This window comes from Eptatretus burgeri, chromosome 16 (assembly GCF_056783735.1).
Source record: "Eptatretus burgeri isolate ZD-2024b chromosome 16, Ebu_testis_v1, whole genome shotgun sequence".
NCBI lineage: Eukaryota > Metazoa > Chordata > Myxini > Myxiniformes > Myxinidae > Eptatretus > Eptatretus burgeri.
The window spans coordinates 52399163-52411830 of NC_140976.1; the positions used below are offsets into that span (position 1 = coordinate 52399163).

At 44.0% G+C, this 12668-nt stretch overlaps 1 protein-coding gene across 2 annotated transcripts in view; it reads right to left on the reverse strand.

The window, feature by feature from the left end:
* Positions 1-12668, reverse strand: part of LOC147011068 (double C2-like domain-containing protein alpha) — a 431659-nt gene that overhangs the window by 203885 nt on the left and 215106 nt on the right. For both annotated transcript variants that reach the window (XM_085859768.1, XM_085859769.1), the window contains 2 exons: positions 7624-7683; positions 854-946 (listed from right to left, as the gene is read on the reverse strand). In XM_085859768.1, coding sequence (XP_085715894.1) covers positions 854-946; positions 7624-7683 — 153 coding nt within the window. The remainder of the gene's footprint in view (positions 1-853; positions 947-7623; positions 7684-12668) is intronic.

Sequence of the window (12668 nt, forward strand, 5' to 3'; positions counted from 1 at the left end):
AATCATGGGGGGGGGGGGCAAGGGCCGGAGAGGAGACGGTAGAAGACAAAAACCACCGACCTGCCTGCGGTGAGAGACCCAAAGACTCAGCCTCATCACATGAGATACCAATGATCCTAAATGCCTTGGTTTCCACAGCATGAAGCTGAGAAAGGTGTGAGGCGGGAGCACCAGCCCAGAGGAAAGAGCACCACTCCATGTTAGTGAACCTGCTTACCTTTGTTGTTTCACTCTTCCATGAGCCTTGACCCTTGCAGAGAAAAAAAATGAGACTTATTGCGGAATGAATTACTCCACTTTTATTCATTTTTACCAAACTTATCTTGGCATTCGAAAACCCAGACACAGGAGGAGGCTATTTGGCCAATCGTGTCTGTGCTTCATCTCCACCCCATTAATTGAATCGATAAATTTCCTCAACTTTGACATAATAACATCATTCTTACCACTAACTTATTTAATCATCATTTAGCTACCTTATTTCATTTCCAAGCAGGAGATTTTGCAAGAATACCAGCACACAATGGCCTAATTTGGAGAAATATCAAAGGATCTTCGACATCCACAATTTAAATACAGACAAGAGAGCTGGCTTTACATTACCTGCTCAAAGGACGTGCTTCAAGATGCAAACCCCTCTGTTGTCACCAATGCAAAAGTGCAGTTCATTTTTTTTTGGAGTTTAATCCCATCGGGAATTAAGCACAAACTCGACAACTCAGTGGTAAAAGCAAGTGACCAGATGAGCTATTCCACCTCTCCCCTCCTCCCCCATAAACCCCTAAACTGCCCAGTTGTACACATTTTGTAACATGTGACAAGGAAGCAGCAGCAGCAACAACATGATTCCCACCTTCATCATTCTGCAAGGCTGGAATCTCTTCCCTATTGGCTGTAGTTTGGCCTCTTTGTTTGGCACTTGGCTTTTCCTCTGCAGCCACATAATCTAAAGTGATGTGGGAGATAGGTGAAGGGTAGGAAAAGAAAGTTAAGCCTCATAAATAAATAAATAACGTATACACATTGTTGCATGAATGGCACCCACCCAAAACGACATGTTCATATATACAAACATGTATCTGCATACATATACAATCACACACACACACACACACACACACACACACACACACACACACACACACACACACACACACACACACACACACACACACACACACACAATCAGTTTCAGTGTGTAAAAAAACAGTAGTTATGCGAATGCCACATGCACACACAATGGTGCCAGGGGTTACCATTACAAAGAGAAACCAACACGATTTCCCAAAAAGATTATATTGGGAGTATATTTCGAGCTCAGTGCGCTGGTGGGAAACCAAATCAGCAATTTGAAGTCAGACATGGTCAGAATTGTAACATTCATCAGGCACATTGCCCTGTGTGACACCAATCAATGTTTGTGATGCGTCCCATGAGAAAATAGATGTTTTCACGTTATGTGGAACATCGAATGGATGCAAATCGCCAAATAAATGCAATTACGGTTCCTTTCACTCGTCAAAACAAATGTTCATTACTCAAATAGTCCTGCATTCCCTTGGCTCACACGGCCATTCCATGCTTTCAATTGTATGCTCCACTTGCTGTACCTTTGTGCCGATGCCAGAGGATGCTCACACCCAGCTTTACAGGTCACCGACGCTTGTTAACAGTCTCCGCACATGCCTTGCAGAGCATGGAAGGTGCCAGCGAATGGCATGAACAAATTTGGATGGGTAACCAGGGAAGGCTATTATTCAACCTGCCCGCTTGGATACAAGGTGAAGAAGCGATGTGGTCCAACAGGCTACGCTCTACTTGCAGGGTGAACGAGCTGCCTTTTGTGCTTGCCCAATTAAACTGTCATGTTGGTCCTGCTGGACCTATAGAAGGCAAACAGGGGGATAGCCAAATGGCAGGCACAGCTCGTGGAGAAGGGATGAAGCAGCGTCACCCTCCACGGATCATGACCCAAGAGCAAGATCCATAGCCAAAGGAAACACTTATGGAAATTTTTTAATCTTCTTCATCGAAAGATGCCTGACTTTGGAAATGGAGAAGATAAACATATGTGGACATCATCCATATTAACATATGTGGACATCCCCCTCATTGATTTCACCATCCTTCGCAGCATAAGGAATTTTGAAACAAGATATTTGGATCTCTTTTAACTATATCTGGGCTGGGCTATTTTGGCAGTGGTTTGGAAGTTATCGCTAAAATCGACGAGGGGGGGGAGGGGGGGCATTTCCACCATCCCATCTCAGATCAGGTTAAAGCCTCAATGGCCAAAAAGAAGCAAGGCACCGACAGCGCGTGCCGTTTTAGCCAATAAGTTTTCAAGAAACATCAGGCTGTGCAGGCCACCGATCTGTAACCCTTCACCTGTGCATCAAGAGCTGTTTGTCGAATCATCAATGAACTCAGATCTTCATTCATGGTACGTATTCCCTCCTCGACCTGGTAATGACCAATGGTCCAACCAATGCATTCTGTTCCTCTACTGTCCCACTTACCTCCACTAACCATGTTCTTTAAAAAATGCTAATATATCTGGCTGTTTAGTTTGAGAGCTACTACAGCATCACAAAGTCTTCTGATTTGCTCAGGCTGACTGGTAGAGAGTGCAATCTGTCGTTCAAAAATTATTCATCTTCTATCTCCCCTCCTCTAGATATTGGCTCCTCGAGGGAAACCTAACAAAAAAAAACCCATCTCTCTCTTGGAGGTTTTTTTTCCATCTCATCTGCAACTACCATAATCCATCTAGGCCTTGCTTTAATCATTCCTGCCAAGAGGCAGTGGCTATCAAGAAGATTCCTTTCTTATAATGGAAAGCTAACCCGATCGAGGGCAAATGCAAAGCTCACAACAAACTTGCGTCGAACCTCAAGCGAGTCCAAAAAAATTAAAATCTGGAAAACTAAAACACTGAACTCTCCAGCCTGTCTCCTCTTCAGTCCTGGTGGCACCTTAATACATCTGTCTTCAACATGTAGCTCTTCCTCCAACCCTGTCCATTCTATAATTGTTCTCTGGATAGGCCTCCGACAACTGTGGACGACAGAGATCTCACAGAGTAGATTTTCAGCAGGTCTTTGTTCCAGTTGTTTGACATGACAGTCATGCATTCAAACAGATTAGAGACATTGTCTGGTGTCACCTGACTGTTCTTTCAAGACTATTTTCAATCGCGTATTTGTTTTAACCAACCGCTCGTGAATTTTAACCTCAATATCAACCAGCACATTTGTCGTGTGAAGCCACATCAACACACACCATGACCTCATCCTTTCGGCATTATATTCACTTTTAAAGATTTTTTTCCGGTTTATCTCACCAATGCCCTGTTGATAAATCCTAAAGAGTCAGACAATCTGCATGGCAGAGCTATTATGAAAGACACAATCAGTTCCAAAGGTACAGAGACATGACAGAAGTAAATAGACACCGTGAATATTAAAGAATTTATTTATTGAAGATTTGAAGTATATTTGATCCATTTTAAGACATACACTAGTTTATTGCGGACTTGCCATTTGCAGATTTCAATGATTTTACTCTTTCAGACATTGAACTAATGAGTTCCGAAATTTTCTCTTGTGGGATTTCTGCCCAGGCTTCACGTAAAAGGTTTAACAATTCTGCCGGTTTAAATCGCAAAGTTTCTGTGCTCCCTGGAATCGAGGCATAGTTATTAGTCATACATGACCCAGGAACTCGTTTCTTCAAATAAATAGTTGAATATTAGTACAAATCGCTGAGTAAAACTTGCTTTACACAGATGAAATGAATAAATTTAACGTGGCTATTTACTTCTGTCATGTCTCTGTACATTTTGTTTGTGAATCGTTTGTATGTCATATAATCTGGGCACCATAAGTTGTCTCTTACAACTACTACCCATGTCTCGATTCAGCCAATTTCAAACAAATCAGCGAGTATACATGAATTGGTGGTGATACTGATACAACTACTACTGCTATATTGAGTGTTGCGAGACCACGCTTGACCACGCTTGTCTTGTGAATTTTACACCAAAGTATGGGATTTGATCGGACTTGGCTACGCTAGTGTCGCTCAGGAAGCATGTGATACAGGCCAAATGCCACTGTCTTGGAGGCGATCAACCTTGGCTTTGATTCCTAAGGAGGGTGACTTGATGGACATAAGGAACTATCGGCCAGTATCTCTGTTGTGCATGAACTACAAAATCATGGCAAAAATGCTGTCAAATCATCTGGGACTGGTGTTACCAAAATTAATCAGCCCTGACCAGTCATACCCCATCCCTGGCAGAACAATATATGACAACATATCCCTGGTCAGAGATGCAATACGGTGTGCAGGCAAGACTCAGACTCAAGTTGGATTCCTTTCCTTGGATCAAGAGAAAGCTTTTGACCAAATGAACCATGATTACCTCTTTGAGACCCTGCTAACTTTGAGGTTGGGGAGGAGATATGTTGGCATGATACAGACGTTGTACATGTCGGCAAAATGCCTAATTGAAGACAATGGTCACTTGCTCGTCCCCTTTCCATTCAAAAGAGGAATAAGATAAGGATGCCCCTTGTCAGACCAACTTTATTCCCTGTACATCGATCCCTTCGTTTGTTTGATGAGGTGAAGGCTAACTGGCATGGTGGTACCAAACAACAGACTCTCCCTCATACTTTCTGCATATGCAGATGACATCCTTGTTTTTGCCAGCAGTACAAGGGACATGCAAGCCGTTTATGATTGTCAGTGGGTCCACTCGACAGCATCGTCTGCGACAATAAATTGGAGGAAAAGTTCTGGGCTTCTGATTGGACCATTGTAGATCACAGAGTTCCCAAAACCTTTTCAGTAATTGACATGGAGTTGCAATGAGCTAAAATGCTTGGGGGTGCATTTGTCCACCTCAAGTGGGTGCTCACCACTTGTCAACTGGAACACTTTAGGGGACAAGATAGAAGCAAAGTTGAGAGACTGGAGTGGGCTGCTAAAAGTCCCGTCACTGAGAGGGAAAACACTCCTCATGAAACAATTTATCATTCCAAAGTTGATGCTCAAGATGTCTTGCATAAGCATTCCAGAGGAGATTCTGGTTGAGATGCAGAGGAAGTTGTTGGACTATTTTGGAATGGCAAACACTGGGTTCCTTGGATGAAGGTGGACAGTCTTTTCCCTGCCTTCGAAGCCACTAACACACATTTAGGCTGAAGACCATTCAACGCTACCTGTATGCGAATCCTGCACCGCATTGGTTCTCAATGGTGTCGTACTTTTTCAGCAGTGTTAAATCTTGGGGATGAAAAGCAAATTTTTACCATTACTTCACACAACCTGTCAAGTTGGACATTGCCTCTCTTTTATCAAGGCTTTGGCATGTTTCTGACATGAAAAGAACAGATTCTTCTCCAAGCAATGACTTGTTTGAAGAACCATTCTTTCTCATCCTTCTTCTGCAAGGTCCAACCCTGGCTTCATGCTCATTAAGAAGGAAGCTCTTGACTGGTAATATATCCACAGTGAGAGACCTTCTTAACGATAGGAAGAGAGGCCTTCTCTCATCAGAGGAACTCGCAGTGAAAATGGGCCTAAGGACAATTAGAATCCCCTCAAGGATACTCCAAGAGGTTAAAATGTCTTTTCCTCCTAATTGCTTGGCATACCCAGAGAATCCCAATGAGGGTGATGGAACATTACAGATGTCCAGCAGCAACTTCATGGACTTTAACATCAAACCACAACATTGTGAGCTCCCTCAGCCACCACCCGCACACAACTTGGGTTGGCCCCTTAAAAGTGCAGCTAAAATATCATTCCATAGGGTGTCAAGGAAGAACATATACCTACTGGTCATGCGCTCGCTCTACTACACGGCTCGTGCAACTCGACAGGATACTCCCTGGCGCGAGATTCTTCCATTTACTTTTCAATGTCATCCATGTTGGGGTTCACTCTATCTTCACCCAATGCCAAGAACAATGGCAGACTTAAGTTGGAGATTGCTGCATGGTGCCTTAAACTCTGGAACCATGATGTGGCATTTCACAAACGTTCCAGAGGAATCCTGCTTTTGTGGTGAAAGAGAAACGGTATTTCACATGTACCTACAATGTCGCCATCTTCAGCCAATTTTCTTACTGATGAAAAACTTACTTTTGCGCTTCTGGCTTCACTTCTCACCAACACTCTTCATCATCGGACACCCGGTGAATAAGCAGAGCAAGTCACGAGATCTCCTTGTCAACTTTATTTTAACTTGTGCAAAAAATGGGAATATATAAAACTAGGAAGGCAAAAATTGAAAGGAATGTGGTGGAACACAGTGCTGTGAGCCTGAAAGGCTTGATTCGCTCACGCATCGTCTCAGAATATAAGGCGGTAGAAGATGGTAACACTGTGCAAATTTTTAAGGAAACTTGGACCACAAACGAAGCACTTTGTAATATCTCTCCACAAGGCACTTTGCTCTTATTCATATAAATGTGTTATTTTGGGTTTTTTTTTTTTTTTTTTTTTCTCTCTCTGTCTCTCTGTCTCTCTGTCTCTCTGTCTCTCTGTCTCTCTGTCTCTCTGTCTCTCTGTCTCTCTGTCTCTCTGTCTCTCTGTCTCTCTCTCTCTCTCTCCTGCTTTCTCTCTCTCTCTCTCTCTCTCTCTCTCTCTCTCTCTCTCTCTCTCTCTCTCTCTCTCTCTCTCTCTCTCTCTCTCTCTCTCTCTCTCTCTCTCTCTCTCTCTCTCTCTCTCTCTCTCTCTCTCTCTCTCTCTCTCTCTCCTGCTTTCTCTCTCTCTCTCCTGCTTTCTCTTAAAATGCTCCACCTTTCCTGACTTAAAAATGAAGTCCTGACTGTGTCCTAGCAGGGGTGATAGTGGGGCAACTTAGCTAAATATAGCATAACAATTGTGCATTTTGTGAGGAAAGCACCAAATTTGGCACACTAGTAGCCTATCATATTATGAACAGATTTGGATATTGGGCTATTACATCTCAAAATTTTTGATGGCAGTGGAAAATGGCTGCTACAACCATCAGCGGCTGAATTTGAGATGGCCCAATATCCAAATCTGTTCATAATATGATAGGCTACTAGTGTGCCAAATTTGGTGCTTTCCTCACAAAATGCACAATTGTTATGCTAAGTTGCCCCACTATGAGGAGAGTGAGCGACATTAAATAGAATTGTGGCAATTCTAACAAAAGCACTACTACTACCACCACCACTACTACGACTACTACTACTACTACTACTACTACTACTATTACTACTACTACTACTTCTACTACTACAGCAATTCATTCATCCCACATTCCTGTACGATCAACCGGGAAAAAATGTTCACCAAAGACATTCAAAAACTGCCTTGCCAGGTCTAAGGCTTCTTGCTTAAAGCTCATGTCGATCTGCTTCGCTAGACAGGCACCAGTAGAACGATGAATAAAATCAATCAGAGGTTGATAGGAATGCTAATCGAAGTGTGATAAAAAATAAATAGCCGACAATTTCGGCATTACCCCTTCATCAATGCCTCCGACGAAGGGTGAACTCGCAAAACTTTCACTTCGCCGTAACACACAGACACAGACACAGACACACCATTCACCCAAAGTAAAATCATTTGAGAGCTCACCTGTGCATTCATCCAATGGGAGTGTGCTCTCACCAAGGCTCATGGCTTGATCACCTCCCGCTGATGCCAAAGAAAGTCAGAAGAGAGGAATTAGGAGCTGAAACACCAACCCACAATCTCAACGAAAAGAGCAGCCAGGGCCCCAAGGGTTCAAATGAGCCCGCCATGCTGTCCCACTTTTAACAAACAGAGAAAGGCCTCAAGGACAATACACCATGTGAATCCACTTTCACGTCAAATGGTTATTTCAGCATTGGTGAAATTAGCTGAAGTGGATCTGCTATTTCCGGTTCACCGTGCAAGATGTGCCCTCCGAATTAGCTCGAGCTTGATCCCCATGCAAAGATATGTCACAGCCTTTTGTGTGCAAAATGTGACGGGCGTCACAATGATAGTCTTTTATTGAGAACAATAAGTCAAAATTGCATGAAGATGCCAGGGATCATGGAAGGACAAACCAGAATGAAAAGCTGTTACAAACTAAGTGGTTAGGATAAAAGGAGTACATGTGTGGGTGGGAGGAGGGAAATCGACAAAATTCACAGGAATGGATAAATAGTCCTCCACCCTGCCACCACCCCCACCCCCTCCAAAAAGAAAAACACAACTCTTTATCGAGAACACATTATGAATGCAATGCATCGCACGAACTAGAAGGGCACTCGGTAGAGCGCATACCTCCGCCCCGTGATGCCTGATCCGTGAGAACGTATCGGGCCCAAGCAATACATTTTTGAAATATCGTGTTGCATATCGTTTTTGCCCCAATCTCTAAATGGTGAAGAATCACTTTGAAAATTAAGTAATTCTCTCATCCAGATCCGGATTCAGGTCTTCACCAAAATCGAATCAATTCGTCCTTGCCACACCCCCAACCTGTTCACCAAGTTTTGTTTGAATCCGTCCACAACTTTTTTGAGATATCATGCTATATATCCTTTTTGGCCCGATCTCTCAATGGTGAAGAAAAAAAAAATTCTAGTAGTCGGATCCGGATCCGGATCTTCAAAATCTAGTCAGTTAGTGCTCGTTACACACCGAACCTGTCCAAAACATTTCATTCAGATCCGTCCACAACTTTTTGAGATATCCTGTACACAGACAAACAGACAGAAAGGGGTGAAAACATAACCTCCTTCACCTGTAGGCCAGCGGTAAACCTCGATAAAGGGCTATATTTTAGGAGTTTAATCAACCGGCTTGACACAAAGCTTCAACAGGTTTCATATGAAAGATGGTGATCTCAGTAACACATTTAGCCCTGTTGTCCTCATATTTTGGTGTTCAATGGACATGTTGGGGAAGGGAATAAAGAGGATGAGGAGGTGATGGGGAGGTACGGTCTCAACAAGAGAAATGTGGAAGGGCAAATGGTGGTAGAGTTTGCAAAAAGAATGGAAATGGCAGTGGTAAACACGTATTTCAAGAAGAAGGAGGAACACAGGGTGACATACAAGAGTGGAGGAAAGTGCACACAGGTGGATTACATCTTAAGTAGGAGATGCAACCTGAAAGAGATTAGTGACTGTAAGGTTGTGGCAGGGGAGAGTGTAGCTCGACAGCATCGATTGGTGGTCTGTAGGATGACTTTAGAGGTGAGGTTGAGGAAGAGAGTGAGGGCTGAACCAAGGACCAGATGGTGGAAGCTGAAGGAGGAAGACTGTTGCGTGAAATTTAGGGAGGAGGTGAGACAGGCGTTGGATGGTGGTAAAGATGGGTGGGATGATTGGGCAACGACAGCAGAAGTTGTGAGGGAGATAGCTAGGAAGGTACTTGGTGTGACATCTGGACAGAGGAAGGAAGATAAGGAGACTTGGTGGTGGAATGAGGAAGTACAGGAAAGTATAAGGAAGAAGGGGTTGGCGAAAAAGAAGTGGGATAGTCAGAGAGATGAAGAAAGTCAGCAGGAGTACAAGGAGTGGCGTCGAAAAGCAAAAAGAGAGGTGGCTAAGGCCAAGGAAAAGGCATATGACGAGCTGTATGAGAAGTTGGATACAAAAGAAGGGGAAAAGGATTTATACCGATTGGCAAGACAGAGGGACCGAGCTGGGAAGGATGTGCTGCAGGTTAGGGTGATAAAGGACGCAAATGGGAATGTGCAGACGAGCGAGGAGAGTGTGTTGAGAAGGTGGATGGAGTACTTCGAGGAGCTGATGAATGAAGAAAATGAGAGAGAGAAGGTTGGAAGAGGTGGAGATAGTGAATCTGGAAGTGGGGTGGATCAGTAAGGATGAAGTGAGGACTGCTATGAAGAAGATGAAAAGTGGAAAGGCGGTTGGCCCAGATGGTATACCAGTGGAGGCATGGAAGTGCTTAGGAGAGATGGCAGTGGGGTTGTTAACCAGATTGTTTAATAAAGTCTTGGAAAGTGAGAGGATGCCGGAGGAGTGGAGATTAAGTGTGCTGGTTCCGATTTTCAAGAATAAGGGTGATGTGCAGAGCTGTGGAAATTACAGAGGGATAAAGTTGTTAAGCCACACCATGAAGTTGTGGGAAAGAGTAGTGGAAGCTCGGTTGAGAGGAGAGGTGATGATCTGTGAGCAGCAATATGGGTTTATGCCAGGAAAGAGCACCACTGATGCGATGTTTGCTTTGAGAATGTTGATGGAGAAGTATAGGGAAGGCCAGAAAGAGTTACATTGTGTGTTTGTGGATTTAGAGAAAGCTTATGATAGGGTGCCAAGAGAGGAGTTGTGGTATTGTATGAGGAAGTCGGGAGTGGTGGAGAAGTATGTGAGGATCGTGCAGGATATGTATGAGGACAGTGTGACAGCGGTGAGGTGTGCGGTAGGAATGACGGACCGGTTTAAGGTTAAAGTGGGATTGCACCAAGGATCGACTCTGAGCCCTTTCCTGTTTGCAATGGTGATGGACAGGTTGACGGACGAGATCAGACTGGAGTCTCCATGGACCATGATGTTCGCGGATGACATCATGATCTGTAGGGAGAGTAGGGAGCAGGCTGAATCGAGCCTTGAGAGGTGGAGGTACGCACTGGAGAGAAGGGGAATGATAGTCAGTAGGAGTAAGACGGAGTACATGTGCGTAAATGAGAGGGAGGGTGGTGGTATGGTGCAGTTGCAAGGAGTTGAGGTGGGGAAGGTGGATTGGTTTAAATACTTGGGATCAACTGTCCAAAGTAACGGAGAGTGTGGGAGAGAAGTGAAAAAGAGAGTGCAGGCAGGATGGAGTGGGTGGAGAAGAGTTGCAGGAGTGATTTGTGACAGAAGGGTAGCTGCAAGAGTGAAGGGGAAAGTATACAAGACGGTAGTGAGACCAGCTATGTTGTATGGTTTGGAGGCGGTGGCACTAACAAAAAGACAGGAAGCAGAGCTGGAGGTGGCAGAGTTAAAGATGCTGCGATTCTCGTTGGGAGTGACGAGGATGGATAGGATAAGAAATGAGTGTATTAGAGGGACAGCGCAGGTAGGACGGTTTGGAAACAAAGTGAGAGAGGCGAGATTGAGATGGTTTGGACATGTGCACAGGAGGGAAACGGAGTATATCGGGAGAAGGATGTTGAAGATGGAGCCGCCAGGCAGGAGGAGAAGAGGAAGGCCAAAGAAGAGGTTCATGGATGCAGTGAGGGCGGACATGCGGGTGGTTGGAGTGTCAATGGAAGATGTGGAGGATAGAGCGAAATGGAGACAGTTGGTCCGCTGTGGCGACCCCTAACGGGAGCAAGCCGAAAGAGGAAGAAGTCCTCATATTTTGGTGTGCGGTCCATGAAATATTCACATTTGAAGGATACACCCGTCTGAATATTTGGACCATTTCAGAAAATCACATAATTTCCCATAAACTACAAGACAAAGAGCCCTCTTCCTATACGTTTGGTATTGAAATGTGTCGATTGGACAGGAGAATAATGTAGTATCACAACCACATCACTATATGTAAATTTATATGCCTTTATTGACAAAATACGATAATTTTCTAAATTTTTTAGGACTGCCATAAGGAAAATATCAGAGAAGGCGATTTTTCAAAACCGATGTTGACATTGTTATGTTCAGTAGTCATCCTTTACAATATTAAAGGAGATATGATAAAATGTGATTACATAATTATCATCCTCACCATCGCTCTCATCCATGCACCGAGGTTGTCCTGCATGGTTGTGCAAAAATGGACACTACTGAAAGGCTATAGCTAAGAAATTAGTTAAACCTAATATATCTATTTTTTATTCAATTCCTTCTCTTCCAGGGTTGTAGAAGGCCAATGCCAATTGTATGGACACATCATAAATGCTCTACCCATGATGCGATAATGCTTAAAAGTGGTCTTTCGTTAATCATTTAACGGAATTTTCAATTTCTCTTTATTATAAGGACTCCAACATGGCTGAACGGTGTCCAGATGAACCGGGATCGAGTCCATTGAAGTTACAGTTGCCAAAAAAGAAGCGAAGGTTGTCGACAGAATGGGATACATGAATCATATGTCAGAATTCGTCAAAGGAGAAGGTCAGCAAAGCTGGGAGCACGGGTTTGGAAGCTTTGAAGTCATCTTCACAAATACGGAACGATGAAATTGGCCAGTGTTTGGAGTCACGTAAGGGAGGAACGAGGATATGTCTATATTCTACCACCGCAGTGGTGACGTATCCTCACCCGGCAGATTCTCGGATATTTCTTCATGTGAAGCATGCCGATGATGAGTTCAGACGTAACGATGTGCGTGGGTCCATTACAATCAAATCAGCAGCCACTGATGTGCTTGTGTTAGCAGTCCACTACTTTCCACAGTTGCGGGACACTGCCGAAATATGGATAGAGAAAAGAACATCAGCAGGATGCAAGCTTATCCCGGTCCATAAGATATGTTACAGCTTGCTTCCAGAAATGTGTACCCGGCTTCCTGCGTTTCATGCCCTGACAGGATGTCACTCTGTATCAGCATTCTTCGGCAATGGTAAAAAAAAGCATGGAAAGCTATGAAGACACTGCATCTTCAGAATAATGGTCCACACCTCGAAGTCCTCGCCACTGATGATCTCCAGGAGGCAGTGGCTGCTTCAAGACATTTAGTCAGTGCCATGT